The sequence below is a fragment of the Plasmodium knowlesi genome (assembly GCF_000006355.2).
Source record: "Plasmodium knowlesi strain H genome assembly, chromosome: 12".
Taxonomy (NCBI): Eukaryota; Apicomplexa; class Aconoidasida; order Haemosporida; family Plasmodiidae; genus Plasmodium; species Plasmodium knowlesi.
Window position 1 is genome coordinate 1,368,121 of NC_011913.2, and position 26,998 is coordinate 1,395,118.

The window sequence follows — 26,998 nt, forward strand, 5'->3', positions numbered from 1 at the left end:
GGAGGATGCTACATGGTATGCACATTGGTCTAACTTCATCGTCTGCACCCCAAACATGTAGGCAATTTTGCTATGAATAAAAATATATATATGTATCCCCACGTAACCTTGTACACATTGGTCTATTTTTCAAATGGTAAAAGGACGAATGCGACTTCAATGGTGCCTTCGCAAGGTCATGAGGAACGGAACGCTTATCAAAATTAAAGCAGGATAACCGCATCACAAAAAAGAACAGTTGTACTTGTAAGGGTACTTACTCAAAGTAACGGAAGTGTGGTGCATTCAAAAAAAAAAAAAAAAAAAAAAATTTAATAAAAATAATTCTCTACCGACTTGGACATTTCAAATTGTAATAAGTGAACTGGAAAAGAATGTTCTTCTATGCTCCTTCCAGAGTTTGAATTTGGCTTACTCAACAAAATCGAAACCTTTGCTTTCTGAAAACGGGAATAATAAAGTGAAACAGGTAAAATCCGGTAAATAAAATACGTTCCGTAAAATGCGGTACATGTGCATGCATCCGGCTCTCTGAAGAAGTAGAACGCCTTTTTTTTTTTTTTTTTTTTTTTTTTTTTTGCGATTTTTTCTTTCTTTTGCCGAACCGTCGTTCCTTAGATTGACGAAGTACTCCTTGGCCTCTGCAATGTTGTCTCGGAATTTTTTGTACCTGCAAAGGTGGGGAAAAAGTACACACAAACACACATATATGCATATATTATGTACACAATTGTACCTGCACATCTTAAACCGTTTCATGGTGCACGTCAAAAGTGCGCAACTCTGATGCAACTCAGAATTTGCGAACGCGCCAAGGCGCTTGTGACAAACCTTGCATGATGCAAAAATTCGTAATCGGGGTGTAGGCTATTTTTGTAGACCTTCTTTTTGCAAGCTGAAAGTGAAGAAGTTTGTACATGCGGGTTGGATACACACAAGAAGGAGGCAAGTAAAAAATTTGCTATAAAGGAACACTGCATGCTGACATGACATGCGGAAATATATACAAACGAAAGAGAATATAGAAACCTGCTATGGGGCATTCGATCGTGTCTTTATTTTGCCTAAAAAAATAGAAAAAAAAATAATAATAATAAAACATTTGGAATGAGTCCCAATTCACTCCCTTTCTTCTACCCACTTGTACAAATTCGACTTACATCAATCGGAGTATGAAGGCTTTTTCAAACGTGTGCACACATGCCCTTCTATTTTTGCTAAACCTAAAACAGGGATGGTTACAAAGAAATCAAGCAATCAATTTTGGCATTTAAAAAACGTTGATTATTTTAATGGAACATTAATAGGTCCCTTCATCTGCACGGTTAAGCGCCTCTTAGATATGAAAATATATTTATCATAAGCAATGCTACAGACAATGACTCTGGGGTGAACACTTTAGAACATAAAAAGGTGAGACTTTGCAGAATGCACATTCTTACCGTTGCGTCACTGGGTTTTCAAAAGGCATTTGTGATATGGGACATTTGGTGGGGAAAACCCCAACTTCTTCATCCACGAGCAATTCGTCCTCCTCATCATCGTCTTTCTGATTCTTTAAGTGAAACTGAGGAAAGTAAAAAAAAAAAAAAAAAAAAAAAAAAAAACAGATGTGTCATGGGGATGGAGAATTGGACCAAATTGTTTAATATTCAGATACACAGTGCTCTTTACGGAGCCATAAATGAGAAGAGGACGAGATCTTTTTGTAGTTTTTTTTTTTTTTTTTTTTTTTTCTTTCGTTTATTCTCATTTGTACCCTTGCTAATCTGGATATATCCTTTTCGTCCGTTTGATTTCCTGAACATTTGCACAGTACGTACCACAATAAGAGGCATACAAATTTAAATTATTAATAGCAGGGATGGAAACAAAGATGGACGCACCAGTTAGGGATACAGAACTACGCAGTATTTCGTTTTGCTATACACCAATTTGGTTATGAATGTGAGTAAAAATGGGATTTGTTTGTACTCTGTTTTTTTTTTTTTTTTTTTTTTTCCCCTTCTCTTTTACAACAGTCTGTCTTATGTTCAACTACCTTGCAATTTAAACTTCACATATCTGTTCACGAGCTTCAAAAATTGCGCATCAATATTTAACTCCTCTGGATGTTTGGAAATGAAAAAAAGGAAATGTGGTCATGCGAACTTCTTTTACAAATCAAAGTAGATGCGGGTAAGTTGAAGCAGAAAAGAAAAAAGGATTTGGTAAAAGTTGTCTTCCAATTGGAGGAAGCCCGTACGGTTGGTCTCTCCTCGATTTATAGAATGCACTTACCTGACCCTGAACGATGGGGCATATGCACATGGGTATGATTTTTAAATGTAAAAAGGGGGGGGAAAATGGGATAAGCAGAGATTAAAAGGGGGTTAAAATGGTGTAAATTGCTAACACATCACAGAAAAGAAAAATCGCATTTGCATATTAATGCCCATTGTTAAACTTACGAAAATATTTAATCGAAAATAGAATGTTGTACAGGCTTTTCTGCAAAGAACTGTGATATTTCTGGATTTCACTCGACGGGGTGTACTCCTCATCATATTTGTTCAGGCTGTCCCAGATTTCCTGGAAGCTTGGGATCTACATGTGTGAGGATGGAAGGTACAGGGAATAGTTCAGAATAGTTTGTCTCTACAACTGTGTATATGTATACAATCGGGAGAGTAGCACAAATTTGATTTTTCTTATTATTGTTATTTACGAGATCATCCTCAGTCAATTGGTCTCCGCTTTTGCTTTGCGCCTGCGGGGGTCGGTAAGGAGGGTCACGTTATTTTCCACCTCACACGTGTGTACATATACACAGTGTATACGTGTACCTGTGGATATATATGCAAAAATATTGGACATTCTTACAGTCCTCTGTTTTATTATTATTATTATTATATTTTTTATTTCACTAGTTCTTTACCTCCTTCGAGGATTCCCCTTGCTCGAACATTACAGTCGCAATACGCTTTCTCCTTATGCACCAATATTGTGTAAATTCACTTTTTCGTATTTCACCAATCCCAGGTAAGGCGTTCACGGGATGGTATGTTCTTCTCCTCTTCGTTGTAAAGTCAGTAGCAAAAAGTTGTGCTGCCTGGCACACCTATTTCGCAAGGAGTGTAAAATACGCGTATTTGAAAATCTGGAATTTTCTTGTCCTCTTTCGAGAATATAATTTTCGTCACGGCCAAATGGCAGCTAATTGCTCGATTCATTTTCTGCGCAAAATGTACACTCGGTGGGTTTACTCAAATTTAAAAAAAAAAAAAAAAAAAAAAAAAAAAAACTTTTCCAACTGAGATGGGGCACCCCATTTTTGCAGCTTTATCTGTGTCATTTGTTCCTTTTCTGCTATATGCTGATGAAAAGAGGTTAATCCGTATGAAATGGCTTTAATATATGCGCTCCAAGGAGTATTAAAATTTCACATTTCTTATCCATTTGTCAGTCTGCTTTCACCTTTTTATGTAATTCCCTGGGAGTGATAAAATCGCGTCACACAGGTTTATGCATTTTTCTCGAACAAGCATGTAAAAAATAAAATAAATAAAATAGTAACACTAGTAGTTGCATAGTTGCAGCATTGGCGGGTTCACATATATTTATACTTCCACATGCAACATACGCATGTTACACATTTCCCTTTAATCATGATTACACGTTTGTCATTATTACGAACGTGCTCTCATACCATCTTGGCAAAAAAGTGGAGTAATAAATTAAGACGTGATTTATTTTTGGAAAATGGGAAAGTTTTTTTTTTTTTTTTTTTTTTTCCTTTTTTCCCCTTTGGTTTAGGGGGATTGCTTATATAGACGGAACGCGTATTTTGATATATGTGGGGAAATACGCATACGTATCATTTGGGTAACGCCTTGCGAATGTCGAACTGTTCTACATTTGTGCAGAGATACATTAGCTCAAGTAATGGCACTCTTGCCCGGACATGTGTACTGCGTTACCAGCGGGCAAATCACACCATTTTAGAATAAGAAAAAGAATAAAACAGAGTAAAATTCAGTCTGTTGAATCGTTGTACCTCTTTAATTTATAAAATAACTTTCCCTCTTATGGTCTTGCGCGTCTATGCGACATGTCATTTAAGCCAAAATTGGCACAAAATAATTTTTTTTTTTTTTACAAAAATGGAGGGGGGAAAAAAAAACAGCAAATTGGAGATTCCATATGAGACGTTGCATTATAACCATGTTAAGAACATAACATAGGACAAGTAAAGCCTCCAAAAACATGGTTCAAATCTTTTGCAAAATTTAGTGGTTGCCACAAATCAAGAATGCGTAACAACGCTCAAGTGTTATTTGCTTCTCATCTTTTCGTAAATTTTGAGCAGCTTTTTTTTTTTTTTTTTTCCTTAGATGATATATGGATTGTGTTAAAATTCCCATTTTGCATAAAAGTTGTTGAGAGAACTAGAATTTGAGATGCTTATCTGCAGTTTTGTGCTTTCCCAAACTGCTACAAATGTTGGAGGATTTTTCCGAGTTTTTGGTAATTTCTCATTTTTTGTTTTTACATCCTGACGGCGGTTGTAATTCCCTCCGCACATGTACACATGGGCATGCCCCCAGAAATACATACTCATCACCTACCATATTAACCGTAACGAAAAAACAGCGGTGCCATATGATCGCCACAGTAGCTATATAGAACGTGGAAATATATATAAATATACAAGTTGTATATATATGTGTACCTGCACATAGATGTAAAAACAAATTTGTTCTTTCGACATTGCATGTCAGTCCTCCCCTATGCTCCTTCTAACCCTATGGATAGCACATATTTAACCTAAGCACATAATCCACCATACTGTACTATCGTTTCGTGGAAAAAATAAAACTATTATAATTCCTCGCGCCGGATACAATTGTGATGAATATACATCAGAGTTAGCCCCCGTGGACCTGCCACCTCAGATAACCGCTGCAGGTTTTACGCAGAAGTCGCAACAACGAAATGCAGAAAAAATGAATGAATGAATGAATGAATAAGGGGCAAAAAATTAACATAGAAATTAGCATAGAAAAAAATGGCATAAAAAAAAAATTAGCAATTTTTTTACTATATGAGGGGGACTATCTCTTTTCTGAGTACCTTTTATATATTATTTACCGTAAAAATCTACATGCGCTAATTCTTATATATATGCGAACTTAAACAAAATATTACGAGGGATTTTTTTTATATAAGGTATTTTTATTGCGGCTAAATCGGGGCATATATATAAATACATTATAGGTTTAACCTTTTCTTATAAAAGTACGAATAGCCATTGTTCTTGAAAGCGCGCATATTTTTCATTGGAGCGAAAGTTGCGCGCAAAAAATGGATTCGCCCATAAAAAACTGGATTACGTAGAACACCGGCAAAATAAGGAAAGGGCAACAATAAGCGCAATAAGCGCAATAAGCGCAATAACCGCAACGATGGTGGGCCATAAACGGATACCTGCGCCAGGAATAAAGCGCGGCATGCAGAAATGATGAGCGCATGCAAGAAATGACGAGCGGCATGGGTAAAAATTTCAGAATTATACTAGATTATATTTTGTATATTCTAGGATAAGGTTATGACTACCCGTTGTCCTTGCCCCTTTTTTATTTAAAAAAAATAATAAATTATATAAGCACCACAATTTTTATGGGCCGCGACGTTTTGTACATAATATATATGCTACATAATAATATATAAACTCGTCGCATGGCTTCATTATGTAGAGTATACTCATATATACGCCAAAGAACGGACGCGTATACAATGTGACATATTCTGGCAGAATTTTTTTTTTTGTAATTTTTTTTTTTTGATCTTTTTTCGTACGCTCTAGGAGCATATATGATGGTGCCCCCGACCGAGGACATATATTATTCATAATACATATGCATAACAACTGTACGTACTCCTTCTACATCATTAGTATACATATAGGTAGACCATATATATCTATATATATGAACATATAACCATATATTACCTGTATGATGTATGCGTACATGGCACTGCATAAGGGGTAGGTACCAAAATGACTATTTTTAGCCTTCCCCTTTTCTTTATTTATATACCTCAACAGGCAAATGCATAAGGCAAAAGTTAAAATTTTGAAAAAGCCCCTTGCAGAATGAAGTTATATTTATATTTGCCCCCATCTTAAGGCATTATCATATATACTTATATGTACGTACAGTAAATAGTACCTACTTTTTATACCTTTATGGGTAAACTTTGTTTTTTTTTCTTTTATTTCTACCAATTAGTATTTTTAATATTTTTAGTATTTTTAGTTTATTTATTATATTTAGTATATTTCGTTTATTATGAAAAAAACAATTCATGTACGTATAGAATTTAAACTGTCTATATAGAGTAAATAGTCCAAAATATATAAGCATGCATATTTATATGATATTCTGTATAAATACCTGCCAATTTGTTGATCTATTTTTTTTCTTTTTTTTTTTTTTTTTTTTGCTTGAAAAATTAGATAATTGTTTTTACGTAATTTATGCAAACAACGTTAGGGTCATTCTTCCGTTTGCCCCATTAGAACATTCGTCTACGTCGTAATTTTTTCCTACTAGTGGTAGTAGTGACAACATCCTGTTCTATTTATTAGTTCCTTTTTTGTGAATCAAATTGTACCTGTTGGAGGGGTCAGCTCCAGGGCACACCATGCATCCGTTTTTTTCTTAAAAGGAAAAGAAGACCACCATCATCGCGGCAGAAATCCTGGCGACAGTCATCGCCCCACTGGCGGCTATGAGCACAATTGCAGACAATCCTTCCCCTTTTCCAGACAATCCTCGCTTCTGTAGACAACTACTGCTTTGGGCGGCAGCACCACTTTAGGAGTCGCCAAAGAAGCCTCGTAATTATGCGCGTCTTCCCGCTTTACCAGCTCTTCCGGCCTTTGCCCTTAGCGCATCAAGCTCAGTCATACATGTTGATATATCCTGCATGAATAAATCAGAATTAGGCGTATGGAACATTTTGTATATTCGAAATATGTAAACCGTTGTGCTGAGGAAGATTCAGACATTTTTTTTTTTTTTTTTTGAACCTTCGCGGGGAGCATTAAATATTGCAAAGACGAAGAAGCAGGGTGTATCCCTTGTGTGTGAAGTCTACTCTATTATAACCCCTTTACCGTGTAGTCTATAAGTAATCCTTTTTTTTTTTTTTATTCGTTCCGATTAACCTTCCCCGTCTGATCATACGAAGAAACTACAAAAAAAAAAAAAAAAAAAAAAAAAAAAATGATGATGTGGTTCTGCTGAAAGTCACTGTGGGTTATAAAACAAGTTCACATCAATTGAATAACTGGAAAATGACTATGAAGAATGATGCCAAAAATAAAAACGTAAAAACTAATGTGAACAATTCTGAGGTTCACAACAGGAGCAGTGGTCATACCAATGACGCAACTGTTGCTGAGGCGAATCCATCGGGAAGCGGAAACATAGCAGAAGAATACAGAGAGGTGAGGCGGAGTAGAAGAACACGAAACGCACATATTAGCGATATAGCTACCAGTTACATCGATGATGTAGGGGATGCGAATAAGGAGAAAGGTGGCACAGAAGTTATTAATAACGAATTGCAGGCAAGTAAAACTACCCTCAGGGAAGACACCTTAAAACGAAGAACCCAGGAGTGTAGTACCGTACATGTTAATGACATGGTTATTGGTACAAAGATTCTGGATGACAACACAGACGTGCAGTTAATCGAGGAATTGAGTACATGTCAAACAAGGAAAGGGAAGGGAGATCAGCACAGTATTATTCCCCCCCAGATTGAGGATAGTACGATCCCCAAGGGAGAGAAAACATACCCTATGAAAGATCAAAATAGAGAAAACGAATACGACAATCCAATTGTACAAGGAAAAATGGAAGTTATCCCCCTTAAGAGGTCGAGGAGGAAACCGATAAGGAATAACAAATACGACATATTTATTCAAGAAGAAAATACAAGAAGCCTGCGAGCATATGGCAACAAGGAGGGACTTAACAGGAAAAGAAAAAAAGTGGGAATACAGAAAGATTTCGTGGATAATACGTACCAACCGAATTGTGAAGTAAAAAATAGTAGCATTCCCACCAAGGAGGAAGATAAAGTAGCTAGTAACGCAAATGTGAGTTATTCCAGAAAAGCAAACATTTTGAGGGGAAGTAATGATCAGCTTGTCAATATAGAACCCTTTCCTAGTTTGACAAAAAATGAACAAGTTCCTCAAAAATCTGAGCACTATTATTGCAACGTTTTAGGCAATGATGTTTTAGCAGATGCAGGAGAAAATGCTGGACACAATTTGTGCATTCCTGCCGGTAGCAATTCCGCCACGAAAGATAATGCCAATGGGTTCAGTGCTCCCAATTCTGCGGTAAACGATATTGACACCAGGAGGTACGATTTATCCGTAGTGAATAAAAATATGTGGAATGATGCAGATGAGAAGGGGGGTGTGAAAGCGAAGGGAGAGGAGAACACAGTGGAAATGGTTGCAGATGTTAGAACACATCACCTAGACAGATCTGTACGTGGTTTTCAGAGGGGAAAATCACACAGGTTTAGGGGAAAAGGTAAATCAGGATTGGGAAGAGGAAGAGGCAAGGGTAAATTCAGGAGCAAGAAAATTGAATACATTAAACAAGAACCGTATAGTATTAACTATAACGACCTCGTGGTGACTGAAGCGAATAACATTTTTCCACACCTAACCGATGTAGGTGGAATGGCCGCCCTTCCTATTAGTGAAGATGCTCACGAAAGTGTGGTATCCCCCTGTATTGAGAAAAAAAGAAGAGGAAGAAAGAAGAAAATACAAAACAGTAATGCTCAAGAGAGTATACTCGATGTAAATTTGAATGAAAATGAGAGGGAAAATAAAAAATCAGTGAAACATCTAGTTCATGATAGGAGGAAACGAAGGAAAAATGGCGTTCTTTTAGGCATGAACAGCGCACCAGATGATGCGAGTAAAATAAATTTGCATATTCCCACAAGGACATCATCCATGTTGCAAGGGAAGGGTTTACCCAATTTGGGAACTACCCAAGATGATATAAACAACAGCGGTGTTTATACAACCTTGACCCCTACAAAGAGAAAAGTGAAGGACGAGAAGGATAAAGAATTATTGTGCGGGGAAAATAGCACTCTTGGTGTGGATACCTTTGCACGTACCAATTCGGGTAATGTTGTCAAGGCGTCGAGGGGTAGTCACCGCCTAGACGAAACTGATCCCCTAGATTATACATATGGAAGAAGCGCAAGGAAAAGGAAATACACTGAAAGGGGAAAACATAGTACAGGTAGGCAGAAGTCAAGAGGGCGTGGATGCACGTCAGTTAACATCTCCACGAATGCAGATACGCACAGAAGTGACACTGAAAATGTGTTACGAGAACGTGAATGCACCAACGTTGATAATGGTAAAAATAGTACTAATCAGTGCGATAATGATGGTAGGAGACTCTTCCCAAATGAAACATTCCAAATTAAAGAAGAATTTATGAATAACGTAAATAGCCTCAATACAGTATTCAATTTCAATGACGAGTTCTTAAAATTTTTAAAAAAAATTAGCAGAGTAGACGACATTGATTATGACGTTATGTTGCCCTTCCTGGGGGAGATACAAGGAAAGTTAGCCAAGGATATTAAGCAACAATTCCCACCCGAATGTTTAGATTCTCACAACGTAGATGAATCCGTCTATGCCATGGGGTACTTAGTAGACATACTAAACAATAATAATGAAATTTTAAACAAACTGAACCAGCTAGAGTATAAGTTCTATTATGACTATGTGAGGAAAAAATCCTCTAATGAAAGAAATAAACAAAAAAATTATTACCGCAAAACGGAGAATGAAATTGCCCTAAATACTGCAGACATTTCCAGAGATATTAATAATGAATGTTGTGGCGAAATTCAATGTAACCATTTAGCTGATGACAACAAGGTGAAGAACGAATCTAGTAAAAACCTTAACGAAATTTATGATGAGGAGGAAAGGAAAACGAACGAGCTTATGTACAGCGAGGATAAACAAATGGATGATAATTATAGTGTTCCCACTGGTGTTGTTGATATGTACTTTATGAATTATAAGGAGAAAGATGATTTTCATCACATTAATGAAAGAAGCTTGAATTTAAAAAATGATGGTGGCACTATTACTCTGCCGAATTCTAGTGTTGTGGGCGAGAAACTACTCCATGAAAGCGGTGGAACGGTAGGTGAAAGGAGCTTTCTCTCTAATCCAACTAGTGGAGCTGCACCACAAGTGAAGCAATGCACTGGGAAAGAGAGACAATATATGGGGGAAGGAGAAAAACAAGGAAGTGATGAAGCGAACGGTCAATCACATGAAAAAGACAAATTTGCGGAAAACGAAACGGGAGAAGGACCAACCCACGGTGTGACAAAGCGTATGGATAAAACAAACCAAACTGCAGAAAACGAAAAAATAAGCAAAAAAATAAGCAGAAAAATAGGAAGAAAGATAAGCGGGAAAATAAACGACATGCAAAGCGAAAATAATGTTAGCAAGAACGACGTCCACTTTAAGTATGCCCACAAGTTGATCAAACGGAACAACTTCGATTTTGTGTGTGATGAGTTAAACGAACTTATAAAGCATACCCTGAAGAATGAAGATTTGTTCTACTCGAATTATTCTAAGGGAAGATATAAAAATGTAAATGAAGAAAGCTTGTTTAAACATTACATATCGACGAAATTGTATAACACGTCCAACTTGGTTGACGGTTATAAGGAGGAGAAGGAGGCGAACGTTCCGAACCATAAGTTATTCGGAGGTAGACAGTTGAGGGCCAGTGAAGGTATCAGCATAAAGGTCGACGAGCGGGAAAAAACTTTGATGCAAAGTTATGCCGATTATTTTAGACGCCTGAACGATGTGTCCAACAGGGGGCGCATTGGTGAAAACGGAAAAAATGAAAAAGAGGGCAACACGGAAAAAAAGTGTGACAACCCCGAGGGAGGGTCACCTTGTTGTGATGCAAAAAAGGAGGACTATATAGTAGGCTACCCAAAATGGGAAAATAATTATAACCCAAATGATGAAAATAATGGTTACTGGAAGGGAAGTAACCCTAGAAGGAAAAGCATAGTGAGTAGTACCATCGGGAAAATTTCACATAACGTTTCGGCTCTTTCGTGTGAGAATACTACCCCTGTGAAGGAGAAGCACTCGAATGAAACTGATGATAATACGAATTGCGTGAGTACTAATTTACAAGTCAGCTTAAAAATGGAGCCAACAGAGAGATTAGAAAAGTATGAGAGGAGGAATGGCGACGCGGAAAGAAAACAACAGAAGAACGGTTTAAATAATGAGGAACAGATACGTGATGGAACGAAAGACACAAATCGGGAGAGTGGAAGTATCGAGGAAGAGGAAGCACAAGAGAAGGATGAATGTGAAGAAAACAAGTTTTGGTTTACGAAAATTATTCCTTTTTTTAAGAAAAACGTAAATGCGAATGCACCGGATGGCCATAAAAATCCCGATGATGTTGACGGTGATGACAACGCAGACAACGTTTGTGATTTTGCCAAACAAAGAGGTGACCGTGCTGTGAAAGAAGAAACGAAAGTGGAGTTGGAGAGTCCCCCCAGCAGTAGTGTTGGCGCTACCGAGAAAAGCTTATCAGATGGTAAATCGAAAATTGACGGAGAAAATGCCAACGCCTCTATCAAAACACATGATAAGGAGACCAACGTTTGTACCTCTTTCGAAGGTAACAGCAACTCTTTAGACATTTCCAAACGGGGCGAAGAAGACAAGAAGGGAAAGAATGCGACGGATGTGTCGCTATGTCACCATGAAAAGGGCATTATAGAATATGGGTCCTTACACAAAACATGCGCCCACTCTTTCAGGCATATGAATGAAACACAAGAAAAAAATATCGACACTCTGTTGAAGGAGACATTCCATTTAAAGGACAACGAATTTATGAACATGAAAAGGGACAGAACGCAGAAGGAAATTTTAAACTGCCTGAGAATGGTATCCCAAATTAAGAAAATATTTTTTGACGAATGCTCAAAAATGATTAATGATCAAATTTATGTCCTCGAGAAAAATTTTAGGATACCGGACTACTCCTTGTCCATACTGAAAAATTCGTTTGACTATAATGATGACAATTGACCCTTCGGTTTTTTGTCCGTTCGGAGAAGTCTTTTCTTCTTCAAAACACGCCTTTTTCTGAAGAATATGCTTTTTTTTTGAAAAAACGCTTTTTTTTTTTTGCTCATTTGTTTTTGTCTCGTTGCATGAAGCAAAGAGCACCATTTTGTTTTCTTTTTTTTGTTTTCTTTTTTTTTTCTGTTTTCCGCATAACTAAGCCGCTTAAAGATGGCACTCCGGAGTCCATTTAAAAATTGACCCTACTGAACATTGCCCTAACGGGTAAATCTGGACCAGCCACTCCCCGTTGTGCGCCTAGAAAATTAAGATAAAAAAACAGACATCACATCATGTGTATTTAAGTACGTAGTTACATTTTCACATCAACGCTTTGCGTTCAGGCGCTAATCTACTTAAAAGGACAAATCTGATTTCCCCATTATAGAACTTCGTACCCTTTTTACATGTTACTTTTATGGGGACTGCGCATTTACACCAGGATATTTCTTTTTTCGCACGAGCGAAATGTCACATTTTGACGGATATATTTAAAGTGACGTTTCGTTGAAGTGAGAAAAAAGGAAGTCTGTCAGTTCCCCTCTCTACATCACGAAAGCAGAGAACAACGAAACAGGTTTATATTTTCTCGCCAAAGGGGTACTACTCTTCCTTTTGGAGGAAATAAACAGAATGCAAAAAGGCGCTATTGCATTGTTCAGATGTGTTACACCCCGGTGGTGTAAGAAATATTTTTGCTAAGAATTATGAAAATTTACGCACAAAAAAAGGGGTACCTGTTCCTATCCTTTCGATAAGATACACATTGGCATATTTCCTCAATGTGCTACGTTATGTTGATGTATCGCTTGGCGGGAGAACAATTATGGATCACCACCCCATACACATAGCCACTTATCGCCGAAAGACTCGAAGGGCCGGAAAGAGGAGTAACTTATTGAAATTAAAAATTTGTTATACTGGGCCCAAAACACTACATAAGTTCAAAATGTTCAGATGACGCATGAAAATTGCAAATGCGTTTTTTGTTCATATTGGGTCGGGGGTAAAACACAAGAAATGGAACGTCCGTGCGCACGGGTGGAAAAATTGAATTATATTATTTTTATATTATTATATATAGATATGTAAAATATTTTTTTTTTTTTTTTTTTTTTTTTTTTTTTTTTTTTGCAAGTGTATGTAAACGTGTGCATCTTTAAGTAGTAATAATGTATTTTTTTCCATTTTATTTTGTAGGCCTGGGGTGCCTTATATGTAAAGGCGCCTACGCAAAAGGTGCTTGTGTGGTGAAACGTGCCCCCCCTGTGGATAACACACTGGAGGAGAATCGTACAGGGGAATGCATTTTCGCCATGTCCACCGTCGGGTGATGACCTCTGTTGGTATGGACATCTCGATGCATGGAAGCATCCACGCATCTATAAATCCATGTGAGGCGCAAAAGGAGGGGGGGGGGGACCATTTACAACTTATCCAAATAGTTGTCTAACTGAGGCATTTCGACCTTAATACCCTTTCTCTCTCTAATGTTCATGATAATTTTGTAGGAATTCTTGTTGGAGTCAAATGGATCGTCATAAAGTACAGACCAGTGATCAAAGACACATTGTGGGAAGGCTTGTCCAGAGGTGGCAGCTCGTAATGCAGAGGTGAAACCAAAAGATTCCGCGACGGGGAGATGTGCCTGTATTTTTAGTAGTGGTGTACCTAACTTCTGATCTTCCGAAATAACAATACCTCTTCTTTTGTTTAATACTGAGTAAACTCCACTCACAACATCTTGTGGGCAACTAATATCAACAAGGTAAATGGGTTCAACTAATCTTGGGAAAGCAGTCAATTCACATGCGTAGATACATTTCTTACAAGCGGGCATAATTTGTCCAGCACCTCTATGAATAGCATCAGCATGCATATGAACGTCTAACATTCTGAACTCACAACCTCTTAAGTTTTCTTCACATAAAACTCCCTCCTTGGATGCCCACTGAAAAGCTGCTACACAGTGCACCTTGATTTCATTCATGTACTGGATACCACTGGTATTATCAGTCAACAAATTGGGTCCAATAGTTTCTGGTCCGAATGCCCATATTTTCAAGGCTAAGTTCTTATCCCATTGGTAATTATTGTGTAGGTAATTTGCTCTGGCTTTGGGATCATCCTTATCTGATACTTTGTTTTTGTCAATATCTTCTGGTAAGCCTTCAGCTAATGGGAACGCTTTCATAAAGAGACGGTTGTGTTTGTTTGGTGACTTACCCAAACAAGTGATGGAGGATTCTTCTGTGACAGTTTCTCTGTACGAAACAACGGGATCAGAAACGATAAAATCAATCTGTGCATATTCGTCTTTTAAATCCTTTAAGCAAATTTCAATGTGTAATTCACCACAACCGGAAATGATGTGTTCTCCTGATTCGTCTGTCTGACATAGAACTAATGGATCTGATTTGGCTAATTTCTTAAGACCATCAACTAATTTTGGTAATTGTTTGCTATCCTTGGGCTTCACGGCAACACGCACAACTGGAGACACACTATATTTCATATCCGCAATGTTATGTGCTTCTTTAAAAGTTGTAATAGTTCCTGATTTTACAATGAATTGATCCACTCCGACTAGACAACAGGTATTACCACATGGCACATCCTGCACTTGTTCGGTATACCTACCCATCATAAGAACTGTCCTTTGGATATTCTTCTCATACAAATCTGTTTTTTCTCCTGGTACGTAATGTGGACCTTGAATTCTAACTTTCTGTCCTGTTGCAACTGTTCCTGAGAAAACACGACCAAAGGCATAAAATCTTCCCTTGTCAGATGTGGGCACCATTTTCGATATGTACATCATTAGAGGACCATTTGGATCACAGTTACGAATAGCATTGGCAGCTTCATCATCCATTGGACCTTCATATAAATTCTCCACACGATATTTTTGTGCTGTGGCTGGGGATGGCAAATGGGTAACAATCATTTCTAGTAGAGTATCTCCTGCTGGTAACCATAACTGCATTGCTTTTTTTAGTAATTGTTTTCCTGTTAAATTTTTATCATCTCCTTTTAATTCAACTCCGATGTTTGCCAACATCTTTGTGTACTTATCCTTATCGTCATTCATGATGGATTGACATAGATTTAAAATTGGCTCCATGATAAATTGACAGAAACCTCTCTTATATCCTTCCTGTTGATTTTTAGACCATTTCTTCGTCTTGGCATCATAAAAGCTGTTACCCCATAAACGCTGCATCATTTTGCTCTTCTCGATACCAAACTTTTTGGAATAAATTCTAGAAAAGGTTTCTAAGGTAAATGCCCAGCCTTGTAAACCAGAACCGAAAGATACTGTTCCTTTTTCTGGGTACACCTGAATGTCTCCCATCAGCTTGTCTGTATAAGTGGAGATAATGACATTGACACTTTCAATCGTTCTGGCAAAGGTCTGATAGATATCTTCCACTTCCATTTGCAATTCTAACAAAGCTCTGTCCACTTTATTCACATGTAAAACTGGCTTGATTCTTTCTCCTAACGCTTGATACAACACAGTTTCTGTCTGCACACACACTCCTTCAATGGTATCCACCACAACTAATGCACCATCTGTAACTCTTAGCGCTGCTGTAACTTCTGATGAAAAATCAACATGTCCTGGGGAATCAATTAGGTTAATAAGAAAGGGCTTTTTTCCTTCTCCATCTTCCAAATCGTGCTCAAAGTACATAGAAATACCGGTCGACTTGATGGTAATACACCTTTCCTGCTCATCTGCTCTCGTGTCCGTAAAACGCGCATCTCCTGCATGTTTGCTAGAAATAATACCAGCTTTGGAAACTAGAGAATCTGTTAGAGTTGACTTTCCATGGTCCACATGTGCTATAACGGACATGTTCCTGATCTGCTTGGTTTTGTTCATGATTTCACGAACCTGATCCACTGTAAAGTTCACCATTTTGTTCTACGTTTTTTGTGTTCTTGGATGGAGGGGGGTAAAGTTGATTGGATTTTTATTTGATTCCTTCTTTGGAAAATACTGCACGCTGGGTGTTGCGGCGAAATGTTCGGTATGCGTAAATGCTCAACAGGTATAACCCTTTTTGTGTTTTGCTTTTTCCTCTTTTTTAACCCTTGCGAGATATATTTTTACGCGCGCAGGGATAGGAGTACAATTCAGCAAGTACAACACGATTATCTGGGTACGTGTTCGAACTGGTCGCTCATATAGATATAAGTTATAAAACAGGCGCTAAATATTTTTTTTTTGTTTTTCAGTGTGACACTTTTCTCCCCCAGGGGAATTTTACATACGGCAATAATTATGCGCGTGCTACAATTAAACTGTAGGATACATTCGCGTATTATTTTTCATTACTTAAAACGTTCGTTGCAATATACTAATGTATTGAATTTGCGTATGTTTGTTGCGTGCGCGGTACGCAAGGGGTATAAAATATAAATACGTATGTTTCTCAAAAAATTTTCATAAACTTGGTTTTCTTTTTTAAAAAATGTTAGCAATATATATATTTCGTTTAATTGATTTTTGCACGAACTGCTCACTTTCCTATATTTTTTTTTTTTAAAAGCTGTCAAGGTGGTAAAATATTGTTACGCGTTTGTGCGCTTTGCAATCGTATTTCGCTTTGATTTTTTGAACTTTGCGTTGTTTTGGCTTTATTTATTTATTTATATTTATTTTTTTTTTTTGACACGCTATGTAGAGAAATTCATACGGGTGCTTGGCGGAAAGATGATAGGAAGTATGCATATGCAATTAGCCAATATAATGTATTTTCTTTTTTTGGCCAATTATTCGCTGCAGGGCAAAATGCAAGATTTATATGCTGTAATCCAAAATGATTCAAAAAAAAAAAAAAAAAAAAAAATCGGGGGGGGCGGTACGCACTTATTATATTTCCACTTCCTATATTGGGCTACCAAAAATATATATATTCTTTTTTAAAGGAAGAAAAGGAAAAAACAGCTAAAAAAAATATATTGTTATCCAAGAGAACAATAATGTATTTCCTTTTCCCGGACGTGAGAAATGGTAACACCAATATATGTACCTACGGTTGTGCTCGCATACTATATCATGTGACAAAAAAAAAAAAAAAAAAATCTACATAAGGGGTGAATGCTCCAGGAGTGTATTATTAACTTGGTAGCCATTATATGGCGAGCATAAATCGAAGAAATTAAGTAACATTTCCCATATGAGTTTCCTCCCTAAACGAATACGCAAATTTGACCGTTCGACTATATATATTTTAGGAGGGACGGTGTGGTAGCAATCACTCCCTTTTGTGTATATTCATCCTGGGCTGCGCAAGTATACCATACCTTTTGGGCGCATACATGAAGTACGTAGATTGGGGGAAACCACGAGGGCATACCGTTGTGCACCGCTAAGAGCATCTCGGTACGAGGACATATAAAACGTACCCACGTTCATGTACGTATGCTGGTAATGTAAAAATGGGCACCAACGTTACGAATACGAAATCTACCTTATAAGTGTTTTCAATGGCCGCAAATATTTGGATATGATTGGGCACAAGAGCTGTACATGTTGTGAATACCCCCTAATTGGTTTAGGAGGTAACCAAATATCCATTTGTTATTCTCAAAATGTGAAAAAAAAAATTCCCACACAACATTGCGTGTATTATGTTTGCGCCGATGAGCAGAAAATCATATCGGCTTTCCTTCCCCTATTAAGTTCAACATTTACCAGTTTAGCGATTAGGTGGAAAAAGAAAAAAAAAAAAGAAAAAAAGAGGGATATGATGATACGTAAAGTTAAAAACACCGTAAAAGAGCACACTTTGACGAGTTCCCATAGGGGCCATTTTATTTATCTCTCTCCAAACTGCCACTCATACATATATACAAACATATATAATTTTGTTCAACGTCCGATGGTGTGGCGAGTCATACATCACCACAGAACCTTCGCATCAAACCAATTCTCCCCTTTATGTGTTAAAAATGAATTTCCAATGAGGCAATTTTAACGGTTAATCACATTTCTCATGCAATTTTGTGGAGAGTGTAAAAATAGCACACGGAATAAATTTTAACATGCACGCAAGGGGGGGGTGTCACTCTCCGTAGCTTTGCGCAACTTCACATGTTTTTTTTTTTTTTTTTTTGCTCCAACTTTGGGGGATCATATTCACCATATGAACAAGTGCGAAAGAATGACGGAGTAACCCACTATGTATCTTCGGATGAGGCAAGCATATATATGGTTCTCCAATTCATAAGATGCTCGAAGGCGCATATTCTCACGAACCGTTGCAACGGAATGAAAAAAATATCCCATAAGAAAATGCGTTTTAACCCGTGCCTATTTTGTACACATGTGTGTGTAAATTATGGCCGAAAAAAAGAAAGAAAAATTACCCTCAATGAATAATTATTAAAAATCATTCTTTACGATGACAGGTTAGAATAGTCAACACCATTTTAAAACGTCATAAATGCGTTACAATTGGATCAGTGTGGTTTGCGTAAAATTGTACAAAAGGTCTATTTTCGTTTGGTTCTCCCCAAAACGGGAAATTGCGCATGTACGTGATGTGAGCCTTTGGAGAAGCCGATACCTCTCCATAAATGCATTCCTGTGAGTCACATTAATCTCCCCGGACACAATTCTTTATTTTGCGTGTACCGTTTGGACCATTGTTCAGCACTGTAATTGAAGAATTGTACAATTAAAGAAGTAAAATGAGTTACTTGTCGGGGAAATTATTTGCGGCACGAAGAAAGAAGCCAACGTGTTGTTCACGCCACTATATTAAATGAGTGTGTAGAAAAAAGGTGTAAGGTATCCAACCCATCTTATTCGCATAAGGCATTTGAGAAAATCTCACAGGAGTGCCTGCACATGTGTTGAGAATAATTAAAATTGTGCCTACATTCAGCAACGAAAAAAAAAAAAAAAAAAAAAAAAAAAAAATGCCGTAATGTATGCTGCGCTCGTTCACCTCGCCGAATAAATTAAAATAAAATGTATATGTACAATAAAATAAAATGGAAATGCGCCCTCAAAAGGGTGTAAATATGAGGACGCGAAAATTTTTACTCAAGTGTAACTTTCGCCCACTTCTTTTCATTGTGTTGCATGACACATGGAACGAAACTTCATCCGTTCACATTTGAATTCGCAAAAAAAAAAAAAAAAAAAAAAAAAGCAACGCCATTCGTTCGTACACGCCTTCATGTTACCCTCAAATAATATGATGTAAACATTTGTTGGGGAGGCTCAGACTCCAGAGTTGGTTTATTTTACTGGCCTCTGTGCCATATTCTTGATTTTAATTTTTTAAGCCGTAATTTTGTAAATTCAATTTGCGAAAAATTGAAAGGCACATTGTGATGTATATGCCTGCATTGCCGATACAGAAAATGAAGTAAAGGTTGCGCATTTTTAACACTTCGGGTGAAATAAATAATGACAGCGTAACCACTCATTTGTGTGTAAATGGTCGAAGTTGTGCAGACCTATGTGTACACCCTCGTGTATGCGCGCAGATGAGCGCAACACGGACATATGTTCCTTCTGCTGTATGTTATATATTTCCATTTGTGTAATTGTAGAAGGGGAGTTTTGAAAATATAAGGCGCTCCGTATTTAAAAAAATCGCCTTTGTCGAAATCGCAACTGTGCAAGTGGCACGTAAAAGGAAATGATTTCTTCCAAACCACCGGCTACTATACTACAATTCCAGTGGGTACATTAACAGTTACTTTAAGGCGAAAAAAAAAAAAACTGAAGATCTTATTTACCTTCGCAGAAGCGAACGGAAGTTTTTTTGCAAAAAATTGGCAACTGCACATATTTAAATGAAGAGGCAAAAGGGAAACAGTCCCGAATGTGTGTGTAATCCTGTTTTTGCTTACGCGGCGATACACACATTTACGCCTTAACAAACGAATTGAAAATTCTGTGCATAGATATTTGTCACGGGGTTGCATTCCTGTAAGCTCATGAGACCGCATAATTACACGTAGGAGTATTCTCCCACATTCACATTAAAGTGTTATCTACAAAAGTAACATAACCGGTTAGGTTAAATAAGAGAACAAGCTTCGACCTTATAACCACGATGAGTTGGGATTACAAAACCTTGTGATGAAATAGTTGGCAATTGTACCGCTGTGTAACTAGCAGACGCGTGGAAAGGGTCATAGGGAGGGAGCCAACGTAGCAGGAAAAGAGGCAAAAATGCTCTCCCTAATAAAGTCTGTCTTTTCCAACGCGCAAGACGGGAAGGAGCTGAACGTGTTAATAATCGGAGAGTGTGCATCAGGGAAAACGAGTCTCTTCAATCTGATTAGCAGTTTTCACAACAAAAGCAAATATGACATGTTAAACACGCTAGTACCCACGGAAAATAAAAACGGCACTTGTGCCCTCGGGTTTAACACGAAGAATATTACCTTCAATAAAAAGCCTTTAAAAATATATGACTTGGAAGGCACGGCGACAAACACAACAAATATTTACGATTGTTATTATGATGACGCGGATGTTATATTTTATGTGATTGATGCTAAGGATGAGAAGCACATTTTTAATGCGATTCTTTATTTGTCTTGTTTAAGTTCGAATGGGAGGATATCTGGTGGGGGATTTCATGATGAGAGCACCACCTGTAAAAATGGACGGCAATTTCTAAAACCTATTTTCATTCTAGGAAATAAATCGGAAGACACGTCAGCCTTTTTTTCTGCTCCCTGTATATCCAATTATATAAATTCAATAGATGTGTACAAGAATGAAAAATTCTGGCAGTTCCTTCTGTCGAGTGATAATACCTTTTTGAAGCACTACTTGGGCGAACTGCACGAGAAGGTTCGCAACTGCACCTTCGCTGATGGTGTTGGAGGGAAGCAGAGCGACCAGAAGAAGGCGAAAGGGGAGGTAAATGAGGATGGTCAAAATGGAGAAATCAGAGAAAACGCGCCATATGAGAGAGAGGAGGAAAATTTACAAAAATCGCACTTTCCCGAGGATGCACAAAAAAAAATTTACAGTGACGTCGTGAAGGATATAAAGATGGGGCGAAAGGGGGCCATCACTGTAGACGACATTGAGAATGATGAACTGCTGGAAACGCTACTCAAAAAGATCGTTAACGATAATGTTAATAATTGTAAGCATATTCCCATACAAGTTTATAACATTAGCGTACTAAGAAATAGAGGAGTGTATGAAGTGATTGAAAAAATTTTTGACGAATGTTTTTTGAATGGTATGTATACAAATGGGGGTAAGGCATGTAGGAACACCACCTCTGGTGAGATTGAAAAAAGAAGGAAATACACAAACGAGCATAAGTCTCTTAATGGAAAGGGTGAATCTGATTATCCTATTCAAGATGGGAATAGGAGGACACGAACACATTTGCTACACGTGTTTGGAGAAGGGGGTGGCCGCACGGGGAAGCCAAGTTTTCATTCAAGAAATTGCAAAATGCACAAGTTAGAAATGACGGAACAGTTGCATAGCGTGCCAAACAGCGCTTATGTGATGTACGAGCGGAATAGCAGTTCGGTAAATTTATTTATCGAGCATATACAGCACCTACATTTTGGGAAGAGAACTTTTGATAATTTGCCAAAGGAGCTTCTCTTCCTCCATCAGGGGAATACAAATTATAAAAAAAAATATAAAATTAAGAAGAAGGGCCAACTTGGAGAAAACGTAATTGCGGAGGGACTGCAAAAAGAGGAGGAGTCTGAGCAGGTGGAAAAAACTTACGACGCTGAACAAGCGTATGATGCTGAAGACAAGTATCAGGGGAAGAAACTCCAGTCCACAGGAAGAACCCTCTCGATTGATAACCCCCCGTCAGTGGGCAAAGAAACACCACAAGGTAAATCAATAGAGATGGTAAGGGAACACACGAAAGGTGAAGTTACAGCTATAGATGTAAATGCTAACATGGAAATTAAAAGGGAAGAGTTAGGCAGAGTAGGAGAGGGAGTATTGGATAAAAGAAAGAATGAGCAAATTGATGTAGTCAGCCAAGTGGGTAACGCCTCAGAAGCGAAGGCAACACACAGAGAAGACCTAGCGGTAGAGGCGATCAAAGGAGTAATAAATCCAAATGGTGGTGAAACCATGGAAGAAGAAGCAAAAAGTGAAGGGAAAGAATCATGGGATCTCTTCCAAGCTGAGAAGGAAGAAAGTATTCAGGATTACGCAAACATTGCCCAGGATTCGGAATATTCTTCCAAGGAGGAGACGCCAAAACATGAGAGCCCCCTTTGTGAAGAGAATAATGTAAATGGCCACATGGGAGAAGGTAAGAATGTCATACGCAAGGGAAAAATTAAAAAGAAAAGATACTTCATTGTGGAAAAAAAGAAGAAAAAGAAATTTCTCCACAGCGGTAAAAAAATTAATGATTTTGAAGAAAATTCAAGCAATTCTCTGGAAGGCGTTGACCTGATGAATGTTATGCGGATAGATTCGCTTAACAGAATTTAGGTACTGAGGGTGTTGGAAGAGGGACCCAAAAGAAGAATGCAAAAAAGGATACTTTTTTTTTTTTCTGTCTTTTTTTTTTTTTTTTTTTGTTTGTATAAATAACATTCATGGTGATGTTACCTTTTTAAGTTTTTCAAATTGTGTGAATTACCTTTTGCCAACTGGAGGCACAAAAGTGGTGCAAATAGATATATGTGCTGGACAAACGAAAAAAATGTAAAGGCGCAGAGTCAATGGTAATTTCCAAGTGAGTTTAAAAAAGGAAGTAGCAAGCGGGGCGTGTGTATAAGGTTTAAGGGGTAACGCCGTATAACAATGATCAATACGCTGGTGTGGGTGAAAAAAAAAAAAAAAAGCTAAGCGTTTTCCACAATGACAGAGGTAGATGTGCCTAGGTAGTTATTTATAGAAGCGCAACCCAATTTCATGTCAAAATTTTTCAAAGCAGTAATGAGCGAAATGAGGATCCTGGATCCGGAAACAGAGCTAGGATGGCCTATGGATAAAGCCCCGCCATTTATATTTACATTAGAGTCGTCTAAGCCTAGGTTGCGAATGTTGTACACTACGTCTAAAGCGGAGGATTCATTAATCTCGTAATAATCAACAGAAGATTTATTTACCTTTTTAAGACACTTGATAATTGAGTGAGAAATACTGAGTGGAGCATCAGAAGGGTAGACGGATGCATGATCATAGGTTACAATCTGCACTAAGGGATTTATTTGCAGTTGGTTTATTTTATGTTCACTCATAAGTACAATTGCACAAGCACCATCTGCCAACGGTGCAGTATTACAGCTCGTTACTACAGAGTCAATACTTAAATTACAAATATCATCAAGGTTATATTTTTTGTACATTTCGTCTGTTTCTATAACCGTTTTTTCATTCGTGATGGGGTTTTTCTTCTTTTGGATTATTAACGGAAATAATTCTTGTTGAATTAAATTATCACTGTACGCATTGGCTGTTCTTTTAAACGATTTGACAACATAAGCATCGAGGTCTACTCTGGGGATTTTATATTTTTTGCAAAACTGTTCCATGTTATTATTTTTTTTTAATTCTTTGTTGTTAACAATGTAGTCGTACCCATCGCAGACGATGCTATCATTTATTAGGCAATTACCCAGATGGTACTTTTCTGTTCTTATATTTTTTAAATAAAAGGGGCTTTGCGACATTGATTCCATGGCGCCAACTACGCAGATATCCTTCCCGCCTTTTATTAGCTCATAACCGAGGGTGATGGCGTCCAGCCCTCCGCAACACAGGTTACTTACCAGGTGCGTCTTCGCGTTTAGGTTTATTCCTACGGGGGGTGGAAAGTTAGAGGGGAAATTTTGCTATGGGGGTATGAAGGCATTTTAGGAGGAGGGCACTTCAAATGGGTCATCACTAATTGGGAATGAGCTCTCTTCCTTGCGTGCATAGCTAGCACCTAGAATGGCTAACCCGTCGAAACTACCACCCTCTGGAGGGGCAAGGGGCCGCACCCCGCGGGTAGGGACTGTCCGAAAATTAGGCAGTCCACTTCGTCTTTTTCAATTTGGCTTCTCTCCAGGGCTTTCAAGATGGTTGGGGCGGCTGCACAGCCAGGTGCAAAAAAAAAAAAAAAAAAAAAAAAAAAAAAAAAAAAAAAAAAATGCACATGTATAGATCGATACATGCACTTTTTTGTGTGAGTGATTTGTCGTAAAGCAGGATGACCAACGTGCTTTTATGCACGGGAGCCTCTTTGCAGATGCACCGTTCTAACCTAACTTATGCACAGGTATTTGGGACAAGCTCCCACCAAGGGAACCGATGGGCGTCCTGGCATAGCCCGCAACGAACACCCTTCTCAAATTGCTTGTTGTCATCATTTTTGTATCGCTTTTTCTCCCTGCCAATGCGTATCATTGTTCAATTTCCATTTTATTTTGGAGCGAATTAGTTCTACGTATCTATGTACTTGTGTAATTGTTATGAAGATTTGTGATCTATATATACACATATGTCGGATGACGATTTATGGCAATACACGTTATGAGGATCCTCCCCTCTACATCGAAAATGGAGCAGAGTTAAGTTGGGATCACAAGTATTTAGATTCCACCTATGCCTCTGCAACACGGCTCTGCATACCGCGATGTAGGTGCACTCCTCTGCGTATGCGTTTTTGGCCTGACATAGCAGTCGTATAAGCTTTAAAAAAAAAAAAAAAAAAAAAAAAAAAATATTCCACTTTCCTTGTCGTGAAAAAAGAAATGAACGGGGTAACTGCAGAATCCTTGAGCATGAAGCCGATTACTTGAAGAATTGCCCACCATGTGGAAGTTCAAACATGTAGTTAAAAAAAAAAAAAAAAAAAAAAAAGAAATGCAGATGTGATCATATTGTGTGGTGCCCTCTTCAGAATTTTTTTTTTTTTTTTTCCGACTGGGTAGGCTAAATATGTGGAAAGAATAAATACGCGAAAGTTATATACACCTGGATGCAAACCTTTTGGGGAAAATTTTGAAAGTTATCTTTTTTTTTTTTTTTTTTTTTTAATGATGCAGTGGAATGTGCATAATAAGAGTAGGCCCCAAATGGCATCCTCCCCTTGCACCTTTCAATTTTAAGAGAAGGCTCATATAGGTATATTCACGTCTGTACAAGTTCGGAAGACGAGCTTTCTCTGTTGGCGTGATCGGTGGTGAAGTTCTTTTCCAGGGTGCCATGAACGATTTGCAAATGTTAGCATGCAAGGGGGATGGGGGGAAGCAGAAGTAGACGGTAAAGTAACACGGATGATGGTGTATCCCTTCTCTGTATTATTCAAAGTGTTAAGAAGAAGTTGTCTGGTGTGTCACCCCTTGGTAGAGGTACGCCAGGATGAGATGACCTGTGGCACTGTGTAATACTATTCGCGCCCCTTCCCCCTCATCAAGTGACGATCGCTGGGATGCAAAATGCTGCGCATCTCGGGGAGGAGATGCAAACACAGCGGAAGCGCTGGGGGTAGCAAGTGGAAGAGCACCGAAAATCCAGGCACACAGTACAGAAAGGTAAACCTAAAATGGGACGAAAGAAATATATCGCTACACGTATTCGACCTTGTTCCACGAAATAAGAACAATGCAGAAATGCTGGAAATGAAAAGTATGAATATAATTAAAGACATGTCCAAGACCAATTACGATTTTGCAATATTCGGAATAGGTTATGTAGACTATGATAAAATTTTAAAATCTTTTAATAGAGCTGAATTGGTTAGGAGAAAAATGATTGATTCCATTCATTCCAATATGAAAAAAGTAAATGGTCAGTACATTTCACTTATCCAACAATGTCTCCTTCTAAATATCCCTCACTTCTGCCTGGGTAGAGATAGGCTAACAGAATTGGCTAGTATCGGCACGGCTATTTTTAGTAACCCCAAGGAAATATTATCCCTAGCGTATTATTTCCTCCTAAACAGTGATAAGGCAATTTCGGTGAACTCAGATGTACATCCCCGTGGTGATAGTGGAAATAAAAAAAATGACATAGAGTTAAACTTAGAGAACCATGCCCCTAATTTTTATCATGCACTAATTGCAGAAAATGCTCTCTACCTAATTTACAATTTGCATGCAATTTTGCTAAAAGTTTTTAAGTCCAAATTTTATGTACCCCCAAATGATAGCCATAAAAATAGAAGTAGCAGTAAGTACGAAACGAACAATTTAAGTAAACAAGGTCTTAAGGATAAATTTTTTTCATTCTTTAACGAAACAACATATGACCAAATAAACGCATTCAGAAATCAAATGAAGAAAACAGAGTTATATGCAGAGTATGAATTAGGAGTGGAAAAAAAAGAGGTGAGAATTCTAGTCGTTTGTGATACCATATGTGTAGATTATTTTTGTAATTATGTGAAGAATAATTTACACCTGTGGAAAAATGTTACTCCCTTTTACCATGAAATATTTGTACTAGAAAAGAAAAACGCTTACAAATTTTCCCTTTCCTTGTTTTTGTTCATTTTTGCGCCAGCTGCATGGACATTGACGCTTTTGATAAGGTACTTGTATCACCTGTGGGTTGAGTACTTCACCAAAGGGAAAGTTATCACTGTTGGCGGCGACGCATTCTTCCAGGATTCCAAATTGATCGATACTAGCGACGATAATCCCGACTTGGATAAAAACTACAATCAACTGCTTACCTCCCTGCAGCAGGATAAGGCCGACTTTGAGCCCGTCAGCTTGCTCGGAGGCTTTTTGCAGTGGTTTAAAAATAAGAGTCGCAATTAGGGTGGGAGGACG

At 37.9% G+C, this 26,998-nt stretch overlaps 6 protein-coding genes across 6 annotated transcripts; 3 read left to right on the forward strand and 3 right to left on the reverse strand.

Annotated features, from left to right (window-relative positions):
* Positions 1 to 411: 411 nt before the first annotated feature.
* On the reverse strand, positions 412 to 2,947 carry PKNH_1230800 (E3 SUMO-protein ligase NSE2, putative; the record flags this gene model as incomplete). The annotated part of the gene is made up of 12 exons (XM_039114170.1): positions 412 to 440; positions 606 to 670; positions 832 to 895; positions 1,030 to 1,064; positions 1,161 to 1,223; positions 1,443 to 1,567; positions 1,760 to 1,800; positions 2,042 to 2,107; positions 2,281 to 2,286; positions 2,451 to 2,586; positions 2,708 to 2,749; positions 2,918 to 2,947. 12 exons carry the CDS (start codon positions 2,945 to 2,947, stop codon positions 412 to 414), a joined length of 702 nt encoding a protein of 233 aa, XP_038969819.1.
* Positions 2,948 to 7,342: 4,395 nt separating this feature from the next.
* PKNH_1230900 (conserved Plasmodium protein, unknown function) lies at positions 7,343 to 12,205 on the forward strand (the record flags this gene model as incomplete). Its single annotated transcript, XM_002260325.1, has 1 exon — positions 7,343 to 12,205. The coding sequence occupies one exon, from the start codon at positions 7,343 to 7,345 to the stop codon at positions 12,203 to 12,205; it is 4,863 nt and encodes a 1,620-aa protein (XP_002260361.1).
* A 1,462-nt stretch (positions 12,206 to 13,667) lies between these two features.
* On the reverse strand, positions 13,668 to 16,166 carry PKNH_1231000 (elongation factor 2, putative; the record flags this gene model as incomplete). The annotated part of the gene is made up of 1 exon (XM_002260326.1): positions 13,668 to 16,166. One exon carries the CDS (start codon positions 16,164 to 16,166, stop codon positions 13,668 to 13,670), a length of 2,499 nt encoding a protein of 832 aa, XP_002260362.1.
* A 4,281-nt stretch (positions 16,167 to 20,447) lies between these two features.
* PKNH_1231100 (conserved Plasmodium protein, unknown function) lies at positions 20,448 to 22,718 on the forward strand (the record flags this gene model as incomplete). The annotated part of the gene is made up of 1 exon (XM_002260327.1): positions 20,448 to 22,718. The coding sequence occupies one exon, from the start codon at positions 20,448 to 20,450 to the stop codon at positions 22,716 to 22,718; it is 2,271 nt and encodes a 756-aa protein (XP_002260363.1).
* Positions 22,719 to 23,074: 356 nt separating this feature from the next.
* On the reverse strand, positions 23,075 to 24,586 carry PKNH_1231200 (acetyl-CoA acetyltransferase, putative; the record flags this gene model as incomplete). Its single annotated transcript, XM_002260328.1, has 3 exons — positions 23,075 to 24,033; positions 24,177 to 24,308; positions 24,481 to 24,586. 3 exons carry the CDS (start codon positions 24,584 to 24,586, stop codon positions 23,075 to 23,077), a joined length of 1,197 nt encoding a protein of 398 aa, XP_002260364.1.
* Positions 24,587 to 25,657: 1,071 nt separating this feature from the next.
* Positions 25,658 to 26,986, forward strand: PKNH_1231300 (conserved protein, unknown function; the record flags this gene model as incomplete). Its single annotated transcript, XM_002260329.1, has 1 exon — positions 25,658 to 26,986. The coding sequence occupies one exon, from the start codon at positions 25,658 to 25,660 to the stop codon at positions 26,984 to 26,986; it is 1,329 nt and encodes a 442-aa protein (XP_002260365.1).
* Between the last annotated feature and the right edge of the window lie 12 nt (positions 26,987 to 26,998).